The following is a 27269-nucleotide window of genomic DNA, read 5'->3' as shown; positions in this document are numbered from 1 at the left end:
AGGACTAGGGACCTGATCCACCTCTGCCCGGTCCCGGTGACTCCGGGCCGCGAAGACGCACACTGGGGAGCGGGAGCAGGGTCGGAGCTGGGCACTAGAGAAAGAAGGCGGGAGATCCCTGGGGCGCAGAGCCATCCTGGCCAGTGGGGCTGTCAGAGCGAAAGAGAAGAGGAGGTGGCGGGGCGGCCGCGGGAGAGGGCAGAGCCTATAAAAGGCTGGGAGGAGGGCGGGAGGCGGCGGCAGAGGCTCTCCGTTCTGCTCCCGGAGCTGAGAAGCCCACACCTCGGTTCTGCAGCGCACGCAGTGGGGGAGCTCGCTGTTGCGCCTCGGACTGCGCCCAGACACGCTCCCTCGCTCGGCTCTGGACCAGGGGCCCGGGGCGCCGAGCCCTGAACAGAGCCTGCTGCACCAACTTCTCTTGTCCGCCCACCCCATCCCCTGGTTAAGTCGGGGAGCCCCCACCCCCAAGTCTCCGGAACCGCGGCGGGCGGCGCCCTCGACTGCTTTTCGGCGCAGGAGGAGCTGGGGGAAGCCGGAGAGCTGAGTTTCCTGGAAGCAGCGCCTGGCACATGGAGTGAACGCGCCTAACTCTGCGCACCATGGGGCGCTGCTCCCCGGACCACCCGGCCCCCTAGCCCCTCACCCCTACGCCTCGGGACTCACGGATCTCAGTCGGCCTCCTAGTGCTCTAGCCCAGCCTCCTGAGCCGGAGGGTCGGGGGGCGGCCCCGGCATGGAGTTGCACGCGCTCTGTGGATTCCTTTACTGGCTGCTGCTGCCGCTCTCACTTCTAGCGGGTGAGTCGCGGAGGGGGAAGAGGAGGTGGGCAGTGGGTGAGTGGGGAAGGAGGAAGGGTCCTAGGCCTTGGGACCCGCTCTGGGCCCAGTATCCTAGAAGGGGGGAGGGGAAGTGTTTCCAATAACCTGCATCTAAACCAAACAAATACAACAAAGGTTTATTTAGTACCAACTGTGTGTTAGGCACTGGAGAAGATACAAAGTTTGGTCAAGTCAGTTCCTGCCCCAGAGGTTACTGTCCAGAGGGGGAACACGGCCTCCGCCTTCTCCCCCAACTCCCAGTGAGCATAGCTAACTATCCTTCATGCTAAGTGCATTTGTGAGTCATAAAACAAAGCTCGGTGGGGAGTCCCGGGAGCGAAGTTACTCCAGAACTTCTCAGCCTGGACAGCAGGCTGAGACTTAAGCAGCCCTCGCCTCCCTCAGCAGCCCCCTCCTCTCTCAGCAGCCCTCCCCTCCCTCAGCAGCCCCCTCCTCAGGGCATGACTCAGATGCCCTGATGTGGGAAGGCAGCAGCACTGGTGTCCGGAAAGGCTCGTGGAGGGTGGGAGGAGGAGCCCTTTCGTGCGGCCCCGGACGTCTCACGTGCCAGGGTTGCGCCTCACCCCTTTGGGGTCTCCTGGCCGTTGCTGTCCAGACAAAGGGGAGCGCCCCACCGAGACACCCATAGGGAAGCCGATAGGGCCTCTTGGGCCATTCCAGGGGTCTTGGGGTGGGGATGTCTCAGGAGACTAGGGGAACGGCACGCTGGGCCCCCGTACATTCGGTATTACAGTGTCCCTGTGGGGGGCTATCTTCCTTTTCCTTCTCACTCATTTAAAAAATCGCCAACTTGCATCACTACTTCCTGACCAATCTGGGAGAAGGCGGGTTTCCTGCCTGGAACTGTTTAATTTGGACCCTCCCGTCCAAAACTAACGTCTATTCCCGCGCCTGCTCCTGCCGTCACTAACCCTGCTCCTCCCCAACTCGAGCTGGACGTGCAGAACTGGTGGCGTCCCCTCCTTCGGGAAAAAAAAACAAACAAACAGGTCTGCTCCGAGCCCTCCTGGTCCTAGTCCGAGGAGCCCCCTACAGCTACAGCCTGGGTTGGGTCGGCGGAGGTGGGGAAGGGAGGGGGATGGCAGCAGCCGCGTTGGGGAAATCTAGCACGGCCTCACCTCTGGTAATCAGCCCTTGGGGGAGGGGATCGAAGCTGGGCTTGGGGAAACCCAGAGGGTGATGAAGAGCTTCGTTTTCGGTTTGGTTAGGCAAAGGAGGCACACCCCTCAAGTCCTAAATCCAGCTCTTTCTCGCGTGGAGACTTGCTCTCAAAGACCTCCCCACAAAGGTCTCATGGGTCTCTGAATTTGTCATTTCTCTCACTCCCCATCTCTTGTCCCTCTTGGGTTGGTCCTTAGAAGTCTAAACTATTAGTGGGACCTTAGCAGAGATGGAAAATGTTTTTCCATCTTCCTTTCAGGGTCCCTCTCCCACTCCTGGTATCCCTTTCATTCCACTTGCTAGCGATAGAATAACAAGCCACATCTCTAGCCCTTTAACGTTTACACAGGCTTACCACCACACCTCCACTTTACGGAGACCTTCCCCTACCTTGCCCAGTCTCACAGTTAATAGATGTCAGAGCCCGTAGCTTGAATTCCAGTTCCCTAGATTTCAAATCCAATAGTCTTTCCTAAAGTCAGCCTGTTTAGTCCTCTCTACCCAGGGCTCTATTCGCTGAAACAACTCCAGGCTTCCCCCTACCCCAGACACTCAGTCTCTAAGTGGATCTAGCTCTGCTAGGGAAAACAAACTAATTCACACTTGAGTGGAAATAGAATATTTTAACTTTCAAAAAGAAACACTTCTTATCTTTAATGAAGCTGGAATTTGAAGCATTGGAGGGGAGATAGGGAAAGCCTTACCAATACCCCTTAAATCACATTCACCCAATGGATAAGACTGTCCTGGCTTGCAACTAAAAGAAAATAGGGGTGGGGTTGGTGGGGAAGGATTCCAGATGAGTGTCCTAGCCTAGCCCTCAGACAGGGCTACCTTTGGTTTGGTTTGTAGGAAAGAAATCTCACCAAACTTGGGAACGTTTTCATAGTGCTGAAAAAAAAAGAATCAATGAAGACCATTGAAGGGGAGGGAAAGGTTTTTAAAACTTTCCTCTGCCCAGTCTTTGGACAGAAGAGGTCTGGACCAACCCAGGAGAACCAAAAAGGCAAATGGGACTGTAAACAGAGCTGTCTTGTTTGCTTTCTGAGGGGGAGAAGGTAAAAACAAGCCAGAGAAGAAACTGGTCATTTGGAAGTTTTTAAGTTGAGGGATAGGAAATAAAGCGCTCTTTAAAAAACAAAAAAGCCTTGGATGCCTTTATCATGATGGACTCTTGAAATTGTGTTTTGAGACAGGAGGCTGTCTGACTGATCCTAAGTTTATTTTTCTTCAGTTTAAGTGTTATAAACTAACAGTATTAGATTCCAGAGAACAGAATAGATGGAGAAAGCCTTGAGCCTTTAAGAAGATTGTGGCTAGATGGGACTCAGGACTACAGAGAGGGTCCTCAGGACTCTCTAGAAAGGACCCCGGTACTGCGGAGGTATTGTCCAGTTTGGGGGAGGCAGCACAGTGCTCAGGTCAGAGGACTGGATGGGGAGGCAGGACATCTGAGTTCTAAACCTGGTTCTCTCCCTAATGATGAAGATGATGGTAATTCCCATTTCTATACATTAAACTTCATTTTCAGAGTGCTTTCCTCGCAATAACTTTTTGAGATAGGAAGTACCACTGTTGTTTCCCCAGTTTTCCAGATGAGGAAAGAGAGGACCAGGAAAGGGAAGAGATTTGCCCAAGGCCAGACACAAATCATTTTGGATAACTCTCTAGTTCTCGCTTGCCTGGACAATGAGGGGACTGGCCTAGTTAATTTCAAAGTTCCATTCCAATTCTAATGCCCAAGGAGCCTGAGATTGGAAGCTCCTTCCAATCTGATTAATGTTTGCTAAGTACCAGGGTTGAGCAAAAGGTTGAACAGCTGTTCTTGACACCCCAGTTTTCCTGGTCTTCTGGAATCACCGCCCCCTTCAAACAATCCCTGGTTGCTGTAGCACTTTGGAAATGAATAACTCATCTTGAGTGAGGCCATCAGTCAGAAGATATTAGTCAGAAAATTTGCACTGCATGGGCTTAAGCAATAATCGAGGGTGCAGATTTGACTCATTTTGGCCCCGAGTCCACAGGCTCTGTCTCCACTCCCTATAAGGCATCTCTGCCTAATAGCAGAACATCTGATACCATTCACCAGGGCTGCTGTCACTCAGGAAGCTGGAACTGAAGGACACTTGAGAATCAGAAGAGAGAAATATGGTTCCTGGCTCAGGGCCTAGGGCCCATTTGGGACGCTAAGCTCTTGGTCTAATCCAGCTGGTTTCAGTCCTACCTGAGTAAGTGTACTTACTCCCCATGCCCCCTCACTGGAGCCTGTGGCTTTGAACCCATTTTCTGAAGACAGGCTGGGTTCCCTGCGTTGGGGCAGGCCCCAAAGCCACAATAGCCAGATAGGAAAGACAGACATGACTAGGGTACTGGTGAGGTAGGCAGAAATACAGTCTTTGCTAGGGGTGAAAAGACAAACAGGTGGTTAGAAAGCAGTTAGCGTATTGCTGCTGTTTCTTAACATCTGGGCTGGATCGGAGCATGTTATGAAAAATCCACCCCCTGTTTTTCAAGAGGGGGTGTGGCCCCAGGACCTTGCGTTTGTGAAGGCATGGCTGTGTCTGCAGTCCTCCATTACCCTCCTGCCATAAGTTGGTATTTTCTGTCCTCAGAGGGAGTTCTATATACATGTTCTCTTTGGATCCTCACAGAAACCAAAGAGGTAGGCAAGGTATTATTATCCCATTTTACAGATGAGGAAACAGAGACTCAGAGTGGTTAAGTGATTTGACCCAGATCACACAGCTAGCAGGATCTGAACTCAGGTCTCCTGGACTACAGACCCACCTCACTACCTAGCTGCCTCTTAGAGCAGTTATCTAGAGGTCAGATCTCCAGATTCCCATTCCAATGTTCTTCAACCACTGAAGTTTAATCTCTGACTGAGACCCCTCAGAGGTCAGCTCCCCTGGAGGCCAGGTGGAGATGGGAATAGGAGTGAAGGAGTGTAAGTGTGGTTTGTGGGTGTCCAGTCCTTACAGGGAAGAATTGAAGAAGGTGTGGGCAGTGGGAGATGGGGGGCAGATGATAACCAGACTACCCACGCTGCAAGCGCAGCAGCTTCTTGCAGGGTTGTCTTTTGAATCTGGTGACTTTCATTTCCTTTCCTGCAAAATGGAGCAGTCACATTCCAGTCGTGGGTGACTACAGTGTGCCGCAGTGGAATGGTCTGAAATTTGGAATCATAGAACCTACATTTGAACTCCAATTCTGTTGCTTTACAAACTGGGGATCTGGGGCAAGTTGTCACTTCTTTGGACCTCAGTTTCCCTGTTTGTACAATGAGGAGGTTGGACTAGAAAACTTCTAAGACCCCTTCTAGCTTGAACCTTATGATACCAGGATGGTCAGGTCTTTTTCATCTTATTTCCTTACATTTATCAACAAAATCAAATGGTTAAACAAACCAAATAAGGGATGCTAATACATAAACCCACAAATGATCCACATTTTCTTCAGAGGAAAGTAAAGTTGAGAAATAAATAGCAATAAGTTAAAGTCAGGCAATTTTTGTTTTGTTTTATTTTCAAGCTCCCACCGTCTGGGTCCCTGGAAATATAAGGATGAGACTCGATGCAATCAATAGTTCTCTGCTTTCTGGTGGCCTCCATCCTTCTCTCCCCTCTGACTGGAGAGCTGAGCCCTGAACTCCACCCACAGCTTTTCCTTTATAGCCAATGAAGCCTGGACTTTGCCAGTCCACTTTGCATCTACAGCCTTACTTGGTTTCGACTACATGGCACAAGATGCCTCCTCGCTGGGTACTCTCTGGGGTCCCTTCTCCCTCCTCTCCTTTGCTTCCCAGTGTCCTTTGGTGTGTTATCTTTTCTTATTAGATTGCATGGCACGTAACAGGTGCTTAATCAATGTTTATTCAACTGGAAATACCAGTAATGGACAAAACTTGTAAACAAATATGTTTAATTGTGTAGGAGTGGAAAAGAGGGACAAAGCAGCTGCAAGGGTGGGGTGGTAATATGGGAAGGAAACTTGGAGGAGGCATCAGCTGATCTGGACCCTAAGGGGAGGATTCTGGAAGACAGTCAGATTTAGCCTGTGTAGTCCAACCCCTTCCTTTTACAGATCAGGAAACTGAGGCTCAGGGAGATTCCCATGATGCATCCAAAATCACATAGGTAGTAAGCATCAGAAGCAGAATTGGAACCCAGGTCCTCTGACTTTAAAGCCTGGGTGTGATTTCTCTCTTTCACTCTGCATCCCTGTGTGGATGAATGGAAGTCTGAGAGTCTCTGACAGAACTGGAGAGTCCTGAATGCCATAAGGGAAGAAATGTAATATGACAAAAACTCAGGAAAAGTAGATTGGAGCCAGATTGCGAGGGGAATCCCACATAAGGAGCTGCTTATTTGCCTTATCTGTTCATAGAAGCCCCAGAATTTAAGAATATCTCCAAGGAAACCGTGTTAATGGACACCATGCATTTTTTAAAATCTATAAGGCAAAGAAAATAGAGCAATAGGATGAAAATTTGATTTCAAAGTAAAATGATAATATCTGCTTTTAATTATTTGTATTTAAAATGCAGATAGAAGGGATTATAGTAAAATTATTTTTTTTAATTTGCATCAATTGATGCCCATGTTCCTAATAGTGTTAACTGAACCAATGTTTGGCTTTTGCTATGTATATGTTCACACATGTATATGTTTGGTTTTGACTTTTAAAGTGAAATATTTTGGCAGGTTACTGCCCTTCTGCCCTCCTAAAGCCTGTCTTAAACAGCAGAGTTAACACATTTTGGGTTGCATTTAGATTAGATTAGCTGACCTCTGAATGAAGTAACAGAAAACCACCTATCTTATAGTGGCATAAGGCAGGGAGTGGGGTGGGGGGGGAAACACTCTGAACCTCACCAAGGCAGTTTGATGACTTCCCTTCCCTCTCCCCTTCCTGTCTTCTCTCCCTGGTGACATCCTACCCGTTCTTCAAAAACCAGTTCAAACTCTACTGTCTCTTCAGGGAGCTCTCCCTAACTATGGCAGCCCATGAAAATTCCTGCAACATTTGTAATCCATCCCTCTCACCCTAGTCCTTTGCCTGGGATTGGTTCATTGGCAGCTTTATCATCTTCTAACATTCAGAATCTTAGAGCAAGCTGAAGACAGAGATGCTGCTTTATCCTTGTTTCCAATTGTTGTCAAATAAGCTTGATAAACGCCAACCAACATGAACACTTCTATAGATAAAGAACAGAAATGGAGGGTTGTAGATGAAACTGTGGATCCCTGTATTTAGTATTAAAAAAAAGCAGATACTTCATTTAACACAGAAATATCAACATTACCCAGCTTGTCTGGGTCTCCTTCTAAACTTATTTCTACCAACTTCTATGTATTTTTAAAAATTTTCATTGATACTTTTTTCTTCATTTGGCATTGTTCTCCCTTTCCCCACTCACTTCTCATCTAAACTCCCTTCCTCTCTCTCCCCCTCCTTCCCACTACCATCAAAACTCTTCCTTCATTACAAAAAAGTCTAGTCAAACAAAAGAAATCCATACATTGCTTATGTCTGAAAATGTATTTCTCTAGATCGAGAATTCTTCGTCTTCTTTTGTGTCATGCCCTCTTTTTTGCCATCTGGTGGAAACTATAAATCTCTTCTCAGATTTTATTGTTTTTGAGTCATGTTTGGCTCTTGGTGACCCATTTGGAGACAGTTTGCCATTCCCTCTCATTTAACAGATGAGGAAACTGAGGCAATCAGGTGAAGTGACTTGCCCAGAGTCACACAACTAGTAAATATCTGAGGCCAGATTTACGCATGAAGATGAACGTTCCTAATTCCAAGCCCAGTGCTCTATCCACTGCACTACCTAGCTTTCCTCTTACTTTTTTTTAGTTTTTTTTAATTAATTAATTTGTTTTCAGTTTTCCATAGGTCTTAAATTTTCTCCCCTTCCCTCTCCCCTACCTCCCCAAGATGGCATGCAATCTTTGTATGAGCTCTACATATACATTCTTATTAAACACGTCTTCACATTAGTCATGTTGCATAGAAGAATTCAAACGAATGGGAGAAACCATGAGAAAAAACAAAACAAAGCATAACACAAGGGAAAATAGTCTGCTTCATTCTGTGTTCCACTTCTGTGAATGTGGATGGCATTTTGCCCCAGAATCCTTTGGTAATGTTTTAGGTCCTAGCATTGCTGTGAAGGGCTAAGTCTATCAGAAACAGTCCTCACATCCTATGGCTGTTACTGTATATAATATTCTTCTGGTTCTGCTCATTTCACTCAGCATCAGTTCATATAAGTCTTCATGAACTAGTGTAACAAAAAATTGATAACTACATTTCATTATAATTGGTTTTATTTATAATCCTATGAATTTAAAAAACTTTATTCTGAGAGGTGGTTCACTTGCTTCATTGAAATTCCCCCCTCAGTTGACCTTGTCCCTTCTTGAAAGTGTTTATTTCTAGTCACTCCCTTCTCCCATTTGCCCTCCCTTCTATCATTCCCCTCACCCCACTTGTTGCCTCCTCCCCTACTTTCCTGTGGTGTAAGATAGATTTTCAAATCAAATTTAGTGAGCATGCTATTCCCTCCTTCAGCCATATGTGGAGAGAGTAGCTTCACTTTTCCCCTCTCTCCTTCTCCCTTTTCTCCTCCATTGAACAAGATTTTTCTTATCTCTTTTATGAGTTATAGCCTGCCCCATTACATTTCTCCCTTTCTCCTCCCAGTATTTTCCTCCCTCACCCATTAATTTTTATTTTATTTTATTTTTTTTGTGTGTGGATATTGTCTCTTCTGATTCAACACACCTTGTACTCTCTGTCTATATATGTGTATGTGTGTGTGTGTGTATACAATTTCTCCATCTACCCAAATACTGAGAAAAGATTCAAGAGTTATAAATATTTTCTTTTCATGTAGTAATGTAAACAGTTCAGCTTTAGAAAGTCTTTTATGATTTTTCTTTCCTATTTACCTTTTCATGCTTCTCTTGATTCTTGTATTATAAAGTCAAATTTTCTATACAGATCTGGTCTTTTCCTCAATATGAATGATTAAAAGTCCTCTGTATCATTGAATGACCATTTATTCCCTTGAAGTATTATACTCAGATTTGCCGGGTAGGTGATGCTTGGTTTCAATCCCAGTTCCTTTGACCTCTGGAATATCCCATTCCAAGCCCTTCAGTCCCTTAATGTTGAAGCTGCCAGATCCTATGTTATCCTGATTGTATTTCCACAATACTCAAGTTGTTTCTTTCTAGCAGCTTGCAGTATTTTCTCCTTGATCTGGGAACTCTGAAATTTGGCCACAATATTCCTAGGAGTTTCTCTGTTCAGGTCTCTTTCCAGAGGTGATCGGTGGATTTTTTCAATATTTATTTTGCCCTCTGTTTCAAGAACATCAGGGCAGTTTTCCTTGATAATTTCATGGAAGATAATGTCTAAGCTCTTTTTTTGATCATGGCTTTCAGGTAGTCCCATAATTTTTAAATTGTTTCTCCTGGATCTATTTTCCAGGTCAATTGTTTTTCCAATAAGATATTTCACATTATCTTCTATTTTTTCAAACTTTTGGTTTTGTTTTCTAACTGCTTGGTTTATCTCATAGTCATTCATTTCCCTGAACTCAGTTCTTTCTTTCAACGAATTATTTTGTTCAGAGAGCTTTTGAACCTTCTCCTCTATTTGGCTAATTCTGTTTTTTAAAGCCTCCTTCTCCTCATTGGCTTTTTGGACCTCTTTTTCCAATTGAGTTACCCTCTTTTTAAAGGTGTTGTTTTCCTCAGAATTTTTTTGGTTCTCCTTTAGTAAGCTGCTAACTCATTTTTCAAGCTCCTCTATTGTGGGCTGAGCCTAGTTTAAGTTCCCTTTGGAGGTCCTGGAGGCAGGGGCCTTGACTTCCTCTGACAGTATGCCTTGTTCTTCCTCATCTGAAAGGATGAGGGGAGACACCTGTTCCCCAAGAAAGTAACCTTCTATGGTCTTATTTTTTCCCCCTTTTTTGGGCATTTTCCCAACCAGTCACTTGACTTCTGAGTTTCCTCTCCACAACCACCTTGCCTCCAGTTCCCCTAAGCCAGCACTGGGGGCTGAAATTCAGATGAGCTGCTCCAAACCCTCAGAGGTTTTAAGCCAAGGCAGGTCACTATTCAGTGTGAGATTAAGATCAGCTGCTCAGGTGGGGGCAGGGCTGCCACACAGGGCTCAGTTCCCTCAGGGGCTTTATGATGAGACCTTCACCAATGGATGCAGGCTGCTGCCTGCTTTGGGAGGCCACCCCCCACCCACCCAGCCCTCCGTCAGCTGCTGCCTCCACTGCTGCCACTTGAGGAGGCCTGACTTATGGGGACACCCTGCTCCCTTCTTGGCCAGCCAAAAAAACTGTCTCACTGACCTTTAGTGCCTGTGGGTTGAGGGATCTGTGCTGCTGCTGGAAATTCTGTCCCTGAAATCTGCTCAGTCCTGTTCCTCCAGATGCTGTGTGGCCAAGGCTGTGCTGGGCTCTGTTCCATGTTCGGTGAGACAGACCTTTCCCATTGGTCTTTCAGGTCACTCTGGGCTAGAAATCTCCTCTATTCCATTGTTCTGTAGCTTTTGCTGCTCTAGAATTTGTTGAGATTTCTTCTTTACAGGTATTTTATGGGCTGTGGGGTAAGAGCTAGAGTATGTGTGTCTTTCTACTCCGCCATCTTGGCCCCGCCCCCTCCTTGCTTACTTTTAAATTCATTAAGTAAGATTCATCAGGCTACAAAAGAAATAATTATATTGAAATAGAATTATTGGAATATTTTGTAAAAGCATATTGACTGACCCCAGGTTGAGAACCCCTAATCTGGTCCTATGATGTCAAATTCAATGAAAGGAGGGCTGCTGAATGATCCCTAAAGGCCACACATTGATTTAGAAAATATACATTAATATTATGTATGTTCTACTGTGTTTTTATTTATTTTGTTAAATATTTCTCAATGACATTTTAATCTGGTTAGGGCCACATACAGCCCAGTATGGTGGATTTAACACCTCTGATCCAGCCCATCCCTTCTGCTGACAGATGGGCATCATCCATCTTCTGGAATCATGAGAGGTCATTTCAGTCCTGATCTGGTGCAGTTCTTTCACAGCAGTGTACTTGGTTTCTGTGGCATTCTTCTGGTTCTGTTCATTTCATTCTGCATCCGTTCATTCCAATCTGTGCTTTCTTGGAAACTGTTGTCCCCTTGTCATACATTATGCTGGGTGTGTATACATACATGTATTTTCTTTTCTTTTCTCATCTCTTGAGAATATCCTGGATAGTGATTTGTATGTCATGTGTAGTTTGTAAATTTTTTCTTACCTCCTGCCACAGAGATGGGTGATGAATTTAAAACAGAGACATGTTTTCAGGCATAGCTAGTATGAGAATTTGTTTAGCTGGACATCATACATAGGATCAAGATTTTGTTTCTGTTTTTTTGTTCCAATGAAGGAGGAAAGTGAAGAGGCACAGATTATAAATTCATGTAAAAATAAATAGAGAGATTTTAGGAAGAAAAAGCATTTTGATTGATTTTTCAGGAAAATATCCAGACAGGAGGTTGGTCTTGAGAGTTTCCAACTCCCCATGCCTTCAGCACTCGCAATCTCTGGGGGCCAGATCCTGAGGCCTATAGGAAGGGGGCTGGTTCATTTCCTTTATTTTCTCCTCTCTAGGGAGGGTGAGTACCATGCCTGCTTCCCTAGGTTCTAGGAACATGGTCCATCATTTTAGCAGCCAGCAAAACATTAGGTGTAAGTTTGATGGAAGGGCCAAAGGGCAGTTTTCCTGTTGGAGAGACTGCTATTGTTTTCACAGGTTCTCTGGATAGACTGGGGCCATTTCTCACAGCCTCTGAAGCTAGAGAGCAGAGGCTGTGGCCCGTAACTGCTCCTTCAAGCAGAGAAGAGATGCTAAGAATGTAGGAGTTCCTTTCTTGGGCCCAGTGCAAGAATGTAGGACTTCCTCTCTTGGGCCGAGGGCAAAGAAACTCTCTCCTGACTTCCTGATTAATGCAGCTGATTTCTACCCTTGAAAGATATTTCAGAGGCACCTTAAGAAAAGCCATGGAAACCTTCAGGGATGCATTTGGGGATATACTTTCATCCACAAATGTTCCCTGCTTCTCAGTGATTCATCCATCGGACATCAAGTCTGACACCCTGCCCATACATCAGAGCCCTCTCCTTTGGGGTAACAGGATAGACTCTGGGTCATCACTGGGAGAGGATTCCCACCATGCTTTCCCTAAGGCCTCTGGGTCTGAAACAGCTGCAGCATCTGCTCTGGGGGGCCATGGTGTGTAGCTGATGCTAGGGACAGTCTAAGTAGAGGAAGTTTGGCATAGCCAGGCAGTATCTTCCTGGTCCCTTTGGGCTGAGAAAACACATCTTAGCTTCAAAAACTTAAGAGGGAAAAAGGTCAGATAGCCAGCTGCAAATCCCAGAGAGAGAAAGTTGACAGCACCCAAGCAGGTGACTGTGGAATGGGGGTTCTTTTGCAGATTCCTAAAGTTGCCCCTCACCCCTACCTTTCTAATCCCAGGCCTATGTAGCAACAAAATTCCACCTGAACTTGCCTCAGTCATAGAAATGTCTGTCTAGACATGTCAAGACAGTTCTTTGTTTTTTTCTGAATTCATTCATTTACTCAGCAAGGTAGTTGGCTGTACGACAGAAAAACTGTTTCCTTAACCTCATTTGCCACTAATTATGTGAACTTAGGAATCATTCCTTCTCTCTGGGTCTCAGTTTCCTTGTCTCTGAAATTAAGAATTTGGACTGGATTCAATTTGATCAGCATTTATTAACTGCCTATTGTATGCTAGCCCCTGGGGAGCCTAAAAGAGATATAAAGCAGACCCTGTCCTCAAGAAGCTTGAAATCTCATAGACTAGCTCTTTTCGATGGAACATCCTGTGGTTCTGGAATTCCAAGTGTTTTGTTGAATGCTCTCCTAGATTTGGGGTGACCTTCCCCCCATCGTTTGCCTTTTATTTATTTGTTTATCCAGATATATTGTATTTTACATAGCATATATTTATATTAATATATTTTATATTATTTTGTTTATATGTGCATCTCATCCCTCCTGATGGAAGCAGTTAGGTAGGGGGCAGTGGAGAGAGTTCCAGACTTGGATAGACCTGAGTTCGAATCTTGTCTTAGACACTTAGAAGTTGTGTGACCCTAGGTGAGCCTCAGTTTCCTCATCCGTAAAGTGAGGACAATAATACTACCTTTCTCACAAGGCTGTGATGAGCATCAAAGGATATAAAATGGACTTTAAAGCACCAGGTATTATAAAGCTCCGGTAAATCAGTGTGGGATTAAATGCTTATCTGAAGACTCTAGACAGAAGGTGCCCATGGTCCAAAGAAGGGAGAAACAGGAGGAAGTAGGGATTTCAGACTTGATAGAGAGGGGATATAGGCTGAGAACGGTATATGCCAGGTTTCTGAGAGAAGCTGTATTGGGATGGGGAGTGTGTGGAGGACAGAGGGGGTGCTGGGAGTTGAGGAGAGAGTAGGTCAGAAGATGTCCAGTACTGTTTTCACTACACTGGCTCCTGTGGAAGCCAAGCAGCCTTTGAATTTAAGCCTACAATTAATAGGGAGCTGGTGAGTGGGTTCTAGGTGGGGGTGACCCTCATAACCCGCTGGCATAAGGCTTCGGTGTAATCAGTCAGACTTCCTTCCTCTTCAGGTCCGGAGGCACCTTCCCCTTTGGGAAGGAGAGAGGAAGGGCCTGATCAGAAATGGGATGGAGCCGGCAGGACCCCAACATGCAGGGGGAAGGGGTTTATCTTCCAGCCTGACTCTGGACTGGCAGAAGCTGGGATTAGCCAGGGCTGGCTGGGCCTTGGAGGAAAGGAACCAAGTCGCAGAAGTCACTGTGCTCTGAGTGTAGAAAGGCTGGGCCGATCTCTCTGGCTAGCCATTGCCAGCCTGGCTCCGGCCTGCCCTCCTGGTACACACACCACAGGGTTCCTATGCCTGGGCCTCCAGTCCTCTGACCCCAGCCCCCAGGCCCCAGCCTTGCTCGAAAGCTTTTTGTTGAGTAGGGCTGGGTAATTTGTGTGTGTGTTGGTAGTTTAATAGCATAATCATAGGGGGTATTTTTAGTCTACGTCTAACGGACAGGGCTGGTTTTTGGGCGACTGGCTGTTTACCAGCCTTCGATCTCCAAGCTATTTTTCTCCTTAAGTAAATACAGCCCCAGGCTCCTCCAGGCCTCTCCTGTCCCCCTGCCTCCAGGGCTTGGGCTAAAGCAGGCCGTGGGCCCCACAGCTGCCTCTTGTGGTTGCTTTTTTAGGAGAGTTGGCTGGCTAAAAATGGGCCCAGGGTGTTGGCTTCTGGAGGCCCTGGGGAAAGGCAGCACCCCACAGGGAGGAAGGTTGGGCCTGGATGGACGTCTGGGGTGGACTGTTATTCATTCTCCATATTCCGGGTATTGTTTCCTGGAGAGGTGATCCCACCATTGGGCCTGTGATAGCTGGGATATGGTGGGTTAGGGCGGAGGGGTGGGGGTGTTCCTTGGCACCCACCCCTCACTCCCCATGAGATCTGCTCTGGCCGTCAGCTCTCCTTGGTGCTCTCCAGGCCCCAGCCTGCCTTGGTCGGTGTAGGGCAGCATCAAGATTTGTTTCCCTGAGAAGTCCTTCCTTCCTCCCCCTTTCGCTCCCCCCGCCCCGTGCTGCTCCCTCCCCTTTCCTCTCTTTTGTTTAGAAGTTGCCGCTGTTGGATCAACTTCTCAAATTAACCTTCTGAAAAAAAAAACAAAACCCTGCTATGTAAACAAATTCCTTCTGCCTGGGCTGGAGGTACCAAAGGAATGTGATTGTGGCCTGACTCCTCTGCTGCTTATGTCGGGCCATGCCAAGGGCTGTGTCTGTCCAGGTCTCCCTGGCCACGGTTTCTCCCTCCTTCTCTCCCTCTCCATCAGTTTCCTCAGTCTGACTGCCTGGTGAGTTCAAAAGAGGCCTGAAAGGTAACCCAGTTGGAACCCCTTAATTTACAATAAGGAAGCTAAGAAACTAAGGGGCTCAGGCTCATACTGCTAGTAAGTGTCTGAGGCAAGATTTGCATCCAAGTCCTCCTAATTTCCAGTCCACTACCCAGTATGCTACCTCTGTGGCCAGGAAGAAAGAAATGCTTTAAAGGGATTTAGTGGGCCCTTGGGTGGGGGGAAGGGAGTTCGGAAAGGTTTGTGAGCCCTCCCTGCCTAGAGTCAGGAAGACTTATCCTCCTGAATTCAAATCCGGCCTCAGACACTTACCAGCTGTGTGACCGGGCAAATCACTTGACAATGTTGGCCTCAGTTTCCTCCTCTGTAAAATGAGCTGAAGAAAGAAATGGAAAACTGCTCCAGTATTTCTTCCCAGAAAACCTCAAATGGGGTCACAAAGGGTCGGAGAAGACTGAAAAATGACTGAACAACAGCTTTTCACCACACCTCCCCTGCTTTCTCTCCCCAAGCCCATACACAAATTGGCAAAGACCTCATGGCCCACACTCCACCGTGAGTTCTGAACGTCACCTATATTCCACCTTTTAGACCCCCCTGTGATTTTGTCACCTGTTAGCGTGGAGCAGAACTGAAGTCTTGTCTTCTGGGTGAAGGGTCACTCCAGATCCCATCGAACTCCCCCTCCTCCCTAAGTTCCTCCTGCCTGAAAACACTTAGTAGCTGCATTACTCATTTGGCAGTTATGGTCTGCCTTGTTATTTAACTAAGTGTTTCTTTGTAGGATCTTAAAACATAGAATGTAAGAGCTGGAATGGATCTTAGTAAATAGAATGTGAGAGCTGGAAGGGAATTTCGACCACAGAATGTTAGTATGTAGGCCTGGGAGCTGTAAGGGATCCAGCCAGTTAGAATTGGGACAAACAGAGACTCCCCGAGCCTCAAGAGCTCATCTGGACCAGCCCCCCTCATTGAACAAGGGAATATGCTGAACCCCAGAGAGAGAAAGCCTCTCACCCAGGGATGCACAGCTGGGAAGTGTGGAAGCCTGCCTCTGCCCTCCCTCCTCCCAAGACTTCAAAGACAAGGAATCTATCTTCCTTTGGCGTCCTACGCAACGCTGGGCACAGAGATGGATGCAAGGCCAAGCAGGTGCTCACTAAAAATTTGTCAACTGGAATTGAGTTAAATTTATCTCTGCCCCTCCTTTTGCCCTCAATACTGGATGCTATTGCTTTGACTTCTTCGGTTTTGGTTTTTTTTGGCGAGGCAATTGGCATTAAGTGACTTGGCCAGGGTCACCCAGCTAGCAAGTATCAAGCATCTGGGTCTGAGGTCACATTTGATCTCGGGTCCCCAGTGCTCTATCCACTGTGCTACCTAGCTTCCCCTCCTTTTTTTGTTTTCCGAAGCATGTGCTTGTATTATAGTAGAAAGACCTCTCTGGCCTGGGATTAATTCCTGATTGCCATTTAGAAGCTGAATGCTCTTGGCAAGTCATTCCATGGCTTCAAGCCTTAGTTTATTCGTCTATAAAATGGGGTAAGTAATACTATAGACAGTGAGGAAAGCACAGTAAATTGAAAAGTACTTTAGAAAAGTTAATTTTATTGTGACCACCACTACAGCTGTGTGAATGATAGGTCCTTGCTGCGTTCTTGATGGTCCATTCAACGCCCATTTGTCCCAACAGTGTATATTTCTTTTTTTGAGGGGGAGGAGTATATTACAAAAAAGAAACTTCCAACAGAACTATCCGACTGGTTGTTTTTCTCTTGAACTCATCTGTGTGTTTTTTTCCAGTTTATATTTTTATTATAGGATTATAGCCAGGACCAGTCACTGACTAATTCTATGGGAATAAATTGCTCTCCAGTTATATGTTTCCACAAGGGCCTGGGAGAATGTATGCCCAGGGAGGGGTCAGTGCTCTGCCTGGAGCTGAGAACTGAGGATGCAGACAATGAAGGAGTTTACAGTTTCTAGAATCCTGCTCAGGGAGATTGTGCGATATCTGTCTCTATCTGCTTTTGCAGGCTTTATCTGTGTCCACAGACCCCTGGGAGGATCAGGAAAGATGGAGGAAGGGAAATAGTGGCTAACTGATGTGGTTCAGGCAGACCAGTGACTGGAAGGGTGTGTGTGTGTGTGTGTGTGTGTGTGTGTGTGTGTGTGTGTATGTGTATCTGTCTGTCCCTGATGTATATTTAGGGCAGAGGGGGTTGGAGGGGTAGAAAGGAGAAGGCCAGGACCAGGCTGACTCTTTACAGATGGAAGGAAGTTCTAGGAGTTCTCATGGTCTGGCCACATCCTTTGTGCCAAGAGCAGACAATTAGGGAGCCCCCTGGGTAGTCTTCCTAGTCCTAGATACCTGAGAGGGGTGGAATGAGTGACAGAGATGTATCAGACATGGCCCCTGTCCTCCATGGACTCCCCACTCTAGCTGGAGGAGGAAAATAAAAGCTTAAAATAGGTGACAGTGGTCTAGTGAAACTCCAGGTCAAGGGGCAGGAGACCTGGATCCTAGTCTGGTTCTGTCACATTCTGAGTAACCTCAGACAAGTCTGTTAGGCTCAAATGTGTGTTCGTCCTTCGTTGCCGAAGAAGACCATGCCATCAGAGAAATGATGACCTGACTTGCACTTGACTTTGTTTTGAGTGAGGGAGGGCTATGCAGGTCACCAGTCTCACTTCTCCTCCAAAGCCATCTAAATCCAGTGACCCAGATATTCATCAGGATAACTGGAGATGACCCAGGGTGAGGCAGTTGGGGTTAAGTGACTTGCCCAAGGTCACACAGCTAGTGAGTGTCAAGTTTCTGAGGTGAGATTTGAACTCAGGTCCTCCTGACTCCTGCACTGGTGCTCTATCCACTGCACCACCTAGCTGCCCTGTTAGGCTCAAATAAATATTCCTAAAGTACCCAGTACATGCAAAGCACTGGGGACAAGACAGACCCTGCCCTTAATGTTCCTATATAGGCCTCTTTCTCCCTGTATGGAAAAGGAGAGTGTTAGATTAGATACTCTAAGGCTGCTTCTACTTCTGACCCGTCTAGCTGAGGCATTCTGTGTCCTAAGACAGGTGTCCTACACCTGGAGTTAAACAGAACCATGGATCTATGAACTTTGATGGAGAAAAAATTACATTTTTATTTTCAATGACATATTTCCTTAAATTATTAAAAAATATGTATATATACTCAGAGTCTACAGGAAAATAGATGGGAGAAGGGGATGTGATAGAAGGGAATGCAAATTGGGGAACAGGGTGTTTAGGGTACATACTCCTCTGGGGTGGGGGAGGGGAGAGATGGGGAGAAAATTTGGAGTTCAAAGTCTTATGGAAGTAAATATTGAAAATTGAAAATAAATAAAAAATATATATTTTATTTATTTTCAATTTATATATAATATACTGAGATATATAATATATATATATTATATATATCAATATGACAGTGGATCCAGAGGCTTCACCAGACTGCCAAAAGGATCCAAGACACAAAAAAGGTGAAGAACCCCTCCACTAAGGTCTTTTCTGACATTAATATTATGTGTCCTAAGATCTCATCTGGTTAGTACTCTCAGAAAATCTTCTTCTGATCTGGTCATCCTCCTCCTTTTTATCCTTCTCCTTCCTCTCTTTCCCCATCCCTTCTCTTCATTTTCCTTCTTTTCCTCCCTTTCCCTTTCTTCCTCCTCCTTCTCCAGCTCTGATCAATCAGGACTTACATGATTAAGATTTACCAAGGACCCACTGTGGCTCAGGAGCTTGGGGAGAGATCTGGTTCCTGGATAAGGAGCTCATTCTGAATCATCCCAGGCAGGGGTAGAACTGGTGGCCATTGGCGGATGACTCAGAGGATAAAGGTCTAGGCTGAATGGGAGCACATGGCAGAATGAGATGTTGCTGTCAGTGGGTAGGAAGTTTGCATGAATATCCCAGGCTACGTGAGGAAGGAAGTATTCCTTCTCATTGAGGTTTGCAGTGGCCCAAGATGTGGGTGGAAACTATCCATTCAAAAAAACTCTTATTCAGTACCTGCTTTGTATAGAGCATTGTGGGGGAGGGAGCATGACCCAATACAGAACATAAGGAGAAGAAACTGTTCCAGATTCTTTACAAATATCTCATTTAATAATAGCTGACATTTATAGAGCATTGTGGGTCAGGCATTAGAAAGCACTAAGTGCTTTCCAATTATTTTCTCATTTAATCCTCATAACAACCCACCTCAAAATTCATTTTTAAAAAGTTTTATTTATTATGAATTTATCAAATATTTTTTAAAAACGAACATTTCCGAGGCCTGGAAGGACTTATATGACCTGATGCTGAGTGAAAGGAGCAGAACCAGGAGAACTTTGTGCACAGCAACGACCACAGTGTGCGAGAGTTTTTTCTGGTAGACTTGGAATTTTGTAATAACGCAAGAACTTCTTATAAAAAAAAAAATCCCAATGATGGTTCTCAAGGCAAAATGCCTTCCACACTCAGAGAAAGAAATATGGAAGTCATTCACAAAATGTAGCAGATCATGTTTGTGTATGTTTATGTGTTTGTGTATCATGTTCTGATTTGTTATATGATTTCTTTCATTTATTTTAGTCTGACTACATAGCATGACTATAGTGAAAATATACTCAATAGGAAAGTATATGTAGAACCTATACAGAATTGTATGCAGTCCTGGGGAGGGAGGGGGGTAGTGGGGGATAGGTGTGGGGGGGATAAAATCTCAATTGTATGGCAGTGATTGTTAAACATTAAAAAATAATAAAAAAAAATGAACGTTTCCATTTACAATGAGCAAAAAGGTTTGTTACGAAATTGTAAATTATTGCTATGCATAGTCTATTTTTAAAGGTCTGTTATTAAATTTAACATGGCAATACTGAAGCCGTCCTCCTTATCTCTGTCTCCTTCTAAACTCCTTTGTGCTTCCTTCTGTGTATTTTTTTTTAAACGTTGCATTAGTGCTTTTCTTTTCTTTCTTTTTTGGGGGGGGGATATCTCCATTATTATCCACTCACCCCCTTCCCCCAGTTCTCACCCTTGTCCTCAATGGAAACCCTCCCTTGTTTAAAGTCAGTATTGTAAAGCAAATCAAACAAGTCAAGATGTTGGCCATGTTGGAGTGTGTGTGTGTTCTATCTGCATCTTTATTTCATCACCTCTCTGCCAAGAAGAGGCTTGCAGGCTTTGCCACTGATCCTTGGAAGTCATGACTAATCCCTGCATTGATCAAGCTTCTGAAGTCTTTCAAAAGTTGTTTCCTTTTCCATTGTTGTGGTCACTTTGTAAATTCTCTCTGTTCTATTCGATTCATCCTGCATCTGTTCATAAACATTTTCCTAGGCATAAGCCTTGACTCAAAGGGTGGTTGATAGAGTATCTTCACCAGTTGAAAGAGTATCTTCACCAGTGAGTATCTTACGCAAATGGCCCTTTGAGCTAGGGGTCACCTAGGTTTCTCTGAATTCATCCTATTTGTCATTTCTTTTGGTTCGATAATATTCTACCCCATTCACATATCATAGTTTGTTCAATCAATCCCCAATTGATAAGTCCTCATTTTGTTTCCAGTTCAGCAACAAAAATTGCGGTTACAAATGATTTTGTCCGTATGGTCCCTTCCTCTCTCTCTTTGATATATGCTAATACTGGCATTGAAGGTCAAAGAACATGTACAGTTTAGTGACTTGTTGAATATGGTTCCAAATTTCCAGTGTACAACCTCTCTGCCACTGGGCATTTTCATCTTTTGTTATCTTTGCTAATCTGATGGGTGTGAGATGGAATCCCAGAGTTATTTGGTTTCTTTTTCTTTTATTATTAATTATTTAGAGTATTTTTCATATAGTTATTGGTAGTTTGCATTCTTTCATTACCTTTGGACTATTTCTCTATTGTGAGAATGGCTCTGGAGCTTATACTTTTAAAAAATCAGTTCTCTAAGTTATCTTGAATAGATGACTTTATCAGAGAAGTTTGCTGCAAATGTTTTTCTCAGTTGTTCTTCCCTTGTTTAGTTAAGAATTCTCCCCTAAGCCTTAGGTGCAAAACATATCTCCTCTTCTCCTCTAATTTGCTAAAGTTATGACCTTTTATAGTTAGGTCATATATCCATTTAGAAGTTATTGTGGTATATGGTGTAAAATGCTGTTCTAAACTTAATTTCTGCCAGAATGCTCTCTAGGTTTCCCACCAGTTGTTGTTGAACACGGAATCTTTGTTCCAGTAGTTGGTATCCTTGGGTTTATCAAACAGTATGGTGCAATGTTCTTTCCTGGGTATTATTTATCTATTCTGTTCCACCTATCAATTTTTCTATTTTTTTTAAACCAGTACTAAATAGTTTAATGATTTTGGCTTTGTGGTACAGTTTGAGATCTTGTTTTGCCAGGTACGCCCTCTTTACTCCTACTTTTTTCCCCCACTGCTTCCCGAGGGATTTTTGACCTTTTATTTCTCCAGATGAATTATGGTATTACTTTGTCTGATTATATAAATTAATCCTTTGGGAGTTTTGATTGATGTGGCAAGAAATCTCTAAATTAATTTAGGTAATGTGATAATTTTTATTATCCTGGCATGGCCCAATCACGAGCAATTAGGATCTTTAATTATTTAATTTAGCGATGTAATACTATAACAATAATGTAATATTCATACAATGCATTATATTAATAGGGAAGCTAAGTGGCTTTAGCGGATGGAGAGCTAGGTCTGGAGTCAGGAAGACCTGAGTTCAAATCTAGCCTCAGACACTTACTAGCTTTGTGAACCTGGGCAAGTCACTTAATCCTGTTGGCCTCAGTTTCTCCATCTATAAAATGAGCTAGAGAAGAAAATGACAAATCACTCCAGTATCTTTGCCAAAAAAACCCCAAATGGGGTCACAGAGAGTCAGACATGACTAATCAACTCAACAACAATAAAAATAAATTATATTAATATTATATTAATGGCACATTATTATATTAATATAATTGATTCTAATACTGTATTGTATCACTACAACTTCATTGTTATTATACTAACATATAGTATAATAGTACAATATATATGATGGTAGCATGATAATGCATTGTATTAATTATATTAGTATGACAGGGTATCATATGAACAATTGTGTGGCATTAAGGAAGATGGGCTTTAAAACTTGTCCCTGATATTTGCTCGTTGTGTGACCCTGAACAATCATTTTCTCTCTCATCTTCAGTTTTCTCTTCTGTAAAATAGGAGCAGTAGTATCCATCCTAGCTTCCTCACAGGGGTGCTACATATACATAACACAAGTACCTCAAGGGGCAGGGACGATGACATTTTTTAGTCTTCATCTCTGCCCTTCATAAGAACTTGCTATATGTTTGGTGAAGGAAGCAGAGGACCTGAGTTCAAATTCCTGCTCTTTTGTTCTTTACCTTGGGCATTTGAGCATGTTTCTTACTAAATTCACTTGCTCGAGTTGACTTAGATCTTAGCTCTTGGAGGGCCCTCCTACCTCTAAATTACATGAAAAAGGTGTGTGGAAGAAAAACACTGGCAGGAGAGAAGGCAGAAGGGTAGGGAAGGCAGAGCATACTAAACTTGGGGACCACACAATGCACCTACTATGTATGGACAAGGTATAGTGCTAGGTCCCCGGGACACAAAAACATGGTAAAAAATAGTCTTTGCACCAAGGAACATGTATGAAACTGAGGCAATACCTAATCTACACAGATAATTAAATACAAAGTCATTTGGGAAAGAGTATGAATACTTACCAGGGTTCAGGAAATGCAGGGGGTAATTTATTTGAGCCTTAAAAGAAGTGAAGTGTTCTAAGAAGTGGAAGTGAGGACGGTACGTCTTCCTGGAATTGTACATCTCCTTCCTTTGCAAAGACATTCAGAGAATAGTAAATAGGTCAGTTGAGTTGGAAGAGAGAACGTATAAAAGGGAGTAATTTTTTTTTAATAAATTTTGTATTCATTTAAAACTTAAATACCAAATGAAAAAATAAACAAGGACATTTCCATGTACACAGTAGAACATAAGAGAGAATTCAATATAAAATAATAAATTTCCATTTCAAGAAAACCTATAAAATAAATGCTACAGATTGTTTTCAAAGCTATCCAGTTTTTCTGTGCATCCTTCTAGGTTTTCTTGTGTTCTCTGCTGTATACTTTTTACTTAATTTTTTTCTCCCTCCTTCCGCTCCATTCTCACAGACTACAATTAAATGTGGATTTTATATATATATATACTTATACATAAATATCTATAAACATGCACACATACACTCATGCACATATATGTAAGACCACACTATGCATGCTTCCATTTGTCATGCTGTTTCTTTGGAGGTGGAGAGCGTCTTCCTTCAGAGGTCCAAGTCTTCATGTTTTTCTCATTATTTCCTATCCCACAGCAATATTCCTACTCAACCATATCGTATCTGAGAGATTGTCTATGAAAATTGCCCCCCAATTTTCTGCGTTCCTTCTATTCTTGCCTAGAAGTGATATAATTTTGAAATAAATCTGGAAAGGTCTGTTGGAGCCTGTCTGGGAGGGTCTTTCTACATTGAGTTGAGTTTGTATTTTGTCCTGGAGGGAATAGGAAGCTATTGAGGATTCCTAAGCAGAGGAGTGACATGGTCAGACTTGTGTTTCAAAATTATTTTGCTAGCTATGTGCGAAAGTAAGTGGACCGGTTAGGGAATTACGTATGTGGAACCCAAATTTTGGAGTTGTTGCTGTATGCATCCTGCCTTCTTCTATAATGAACGATTGCTTTATTCTCATTCAGTGAGGAGACTGTTCCTCAGGGTTGCCTGGTGCATAGATCATTATAAAACTTCTGAATGACTTGAAGCTTGCAAAATATAGTCATTTTTCATTATCTTTTCCACATTGAATCCTACATGTAATATCAGGATATTTTTATATATGAAAAACTCCTCGAAGCACAGAGAGGTTCAGCATGTTGCTGAAAGTCACACAGCCAAAGTCAGAAAAGAGTTGCTGTCTCTGAAGCTCTGGCTTTTGAAGTCTGGCTAATTTGTGCAGGGAACAATCGAATTCTGTTGAGAATGGCTCTGGGTGCCAACCCACCCAGGCATGGATCCTTGGTCTGGTCTGGTCTGAGTCACAGTTTGGTGCTACTGTGGGAGAGAAGAGAGCATGAGGGATGGCTGGGCGAGGAATTTTCCCAAGGCTGCTGGCTGGAAGGCAGCTTCCTCTGGAACTAGCTCAAGGGCCTTCTCCTGGCTAGGGTTAAGAGGAAGAATACCGGGCAAATGTTCTCCCCAGCGATAGCCACACCAGCTAGGATTTGCTCCAGAGGCTGGCTTTCTTGGTTCAGAGGAACAGATGTCATGTAGAAACCACGTTGCAGAGAGTGTCAGGACTGGTAAGACCAGAGAGACAATACCATTCAACCCCCTCATTTTACAGATGAGGAGGCTGAGGCCGGAAGGTTAAGTGATTTGTGCCACATGATGGCTGGATCTATTCCTATCCTAGTAGGCATCTATTACAATTGGGGTGTATTCCCAGCAGAGGGTCAATTTCCAAAACTGCATACCATATCTGTGTCAATTAAACTGCTAGGATCTCTATGTGTCTTAATAACTAATAGATCCAGCATCACCTAAGACAGAACTTCTTAATCTTGTTTGTGATTGGGGAAGCTTTTGGACCCATCTTGCACAATCATATTTCTATATTCATGAAATACTTAGGATTCCAAAGAATACCAAAGGTCATTGAAAGTAAATATATATATTTCTTATCCAAGTTCACCAAACACCTAAAAAAAAATCTCTTCATGGACCCCCAAGGAGTCTGTGGAGCCTAGATTAAGAACCCCTGGTCTAAGATACTTCCTTAAATTACAGATGAGGAAACTGAGGGAAAGGAGGAGGGAAGGAAGGAAGCCGAGGAGGGAAGTGACTCATTTTCTGGTAGTGCAGAGAGAATCAGTGTTATAGCTGAGATCTGGAAGTCCTCTTTCCTGACTGCCCATCTGGAGCTCTCTTATATTCTCCCCCTCCTCTTTGCCCTCTCCCTCATGCAGAGACTGACATAATGTTTGGCTGGAGAGTTTGAACACTTCCATAGAGGAGCATAGTGGATATTTCCTCACTGTTACTTGAGGCTGGTAATTTGATGGTTCTGCTGATAGAAATTAGGAACTAATTAAACACGAGCTACAGACTTCCAAGAACTTAATTCTTCAATATTTTCCCTTTCACCCTCCATTGATTCCTCTGTCCAACTTAATCAATCAGTCAATAAGCAATTATGTTTGTTTATGACTGAAATGACTGAACAATACATTTTCTGATTTAGAAAAATAAAAAAATTTATTGATATATTTCACTTTTACATAGTTTAATTTTTCCCTGAATATTTCCTTTTACCCTCTCCCAGAGATCCATCCCTTATAACAAATAATTTTTTAAAAAATTAATTTATTTTAGTTCTCAACATTCACTTCCACAAGCTTTTAAATTTTAAAATTTTTCCACCTCCCTCCTCTTCCCCTTCCCCAAGATGGCATGCAATCTGATAAAAGCTTTTTATATACATTCTTATTAAACATATTTTCACATTAGTCATGTCGTAAAGAAAAATTAGAATGAATGGGAGGAAGCGTGAGAAAGAAAAAAGACAGAGAACAAATAGTCCGCTTCAATCGACACTCATATTCCATAATTCTCTCTCTGGATGTGTATGGCATTTTCCCTGAGCCCTTGGAGTTGTCTTAGATTCTGGCGTTGCTGAGAAGGGCTAAGTCTATCAAAATCAGTCATCGCTGACTGTGGCTATTACTGTATACAGTGTTCTCCTGGTTCTGCTCACTTCACTCAGCATCCGTTCATATAAGCCTTTCCAGATTGTTCTGAAGTCTGTACAAATAATTTTTTAAGAGAAAAAAGGGGAACAAAAAAAATCAATTAGTACATTAAAAAAAAGGCTAGCAACATATATATGCAATGTTCCACCCTCATGGTCCTTCTCCTCTCTTCAAAGAAGCTGAGTCTTAAAGGTAGCCAGGGATTCTAAGAGTTGGGAGTGAGGCAGGAGAGCATTTGAGGTATGGGGTACGGCCAAGACAAAGACATGGAGATGAGAAGTAGAGTAAAATTGTTCAAGGAATAGGAAGCCGACCAGTATAGCTGTATATAGCATTCCTGAGGGGTGCAAAGTATAAAGAATGGGCCACACTATGAAAAGCTTTAAATACCAGAGGATCCTGGAAGTAATAGGGAGCTAATGAAGTTTACAGAGTGAGAAGAGTGTGACATGGTCAGACCTGTGCTTTAGGAAAATCACTGGCAGCTGAATGCAGGATGGATTGGAGTCTGGTCTTGAGGCTATTGTGATAGACCAGACAAGAGATGAAGAAGGTCTGACTAGGTGACTGGAGACAAGGGAACCTTTATGAGAGATATGAAGGTGAAAAGAGCAAGATTTGGCAACATTTTGGATGTGTGGGGCAAATGAGAGGGATCAGTCCAGGATGCCACTGAGGTTTCCAGCCAGGGTGATTCGGAGGGTGATAGTGTCTTTGACAGAAATAGAGATGTCTGCCAGAGTGGGTTTGAGGAGAAAGAGAATGTTTGTGTCTTAGATGTGCTGAGTTTGTGATGCCCATAGGATAGCTAGTTGGAAATCTCCACTGGTTGAAGAGAAAGATGGGGGCTGGAGGTGTAGATTGGGAACCTTCTGCAGAGAGATGATAAATGAGCCAGTGGTAGTTGATGAGCTTTGGAAGAGTGATAATAGAGAAAGGAAAGAGAATAAGGCCTTGAGGGATAGATAGCCCACAGATACTGAGAATTAGAGGCAAGTTCTAAACAGAACTTTCAGGTCCAGCAGACTTTGTCTTCTGCCTTTCCTACGGATCTTAACCCTTGGCATGCTCTCTCCAGCCCAGCTTCCCTTTGGCCCTCATCCCCTAGCTCTGTCTATAGGCTCAGGAAACACATTCCTTACTCCTTCAGAAGAAGCTAATAATGGTGGTATTGCCAAATGTCACCTCCAGGCCATTTCAACTCTAGCTTGGAGGAAGAACATTATCTCCCTTTCCCTTTGGCTTCTTGTGCTGGTGGCTTTAACCCATTTACAAGGAGTGGAAGCTGAGGTTGACCGGACAGACTGGTCCTACTCTGATTGGTACTGCAGGTTTGGGGAGGGAAGGGAACAAGAATTTATTAAACACATACTACCTACCAGGAGCTTTACAAATACTCTCATTTAATCCTCACAACTATCTTGGGAGATAGGCATTGTTATTA

General features: G+C 43.9%; 1 protein-coding gene across 2 annotated transcripts in view; it reads left to right on the top strand.

The window, feature by feature from the left end:
• Nucleotides 1–240: 240 nt before the first annotated feature.
• Nucleotides 241–27269, top strand: part of PIEZO1 (piezo type mechanosensitive ion channel component 1 (Er blood group)) — a 173136-nt gene continuing 146107 nt past the window's right edge. For both annotated transcript variants that reach the window (XM_072636328.1, XM_072636327.1), the window contains exon 1: nt 241–796. In XM_072636328.1, the coding sequence (XP_072492429.1) occupies nt 733–796 (64 nt within the window). In that variant the 5' untranslated portion in view covers nt 241–732. The remainder of the gene's footprint in view (nt 797–27269) is intronic.

This window comes from Notamacropus eugenii, chromosome 1 (assembly GCF_028372415.1).
Source record: "Notamacropus eugenii isolate mMacEug1 chromosome 1, mMacEug1.pri_v2, whole genome shotgun sequence".
NCBI lineage: Eukaryota > Metazoa > Chordata > Mammalia > Diprotodontia > Macropodidae > Notamacropus > Notamacropus eugenii.
Note: the sequence above shows the minus strand (reverse complement) of the source record. Positions and strands in the feature narration are given on the sequence as shown.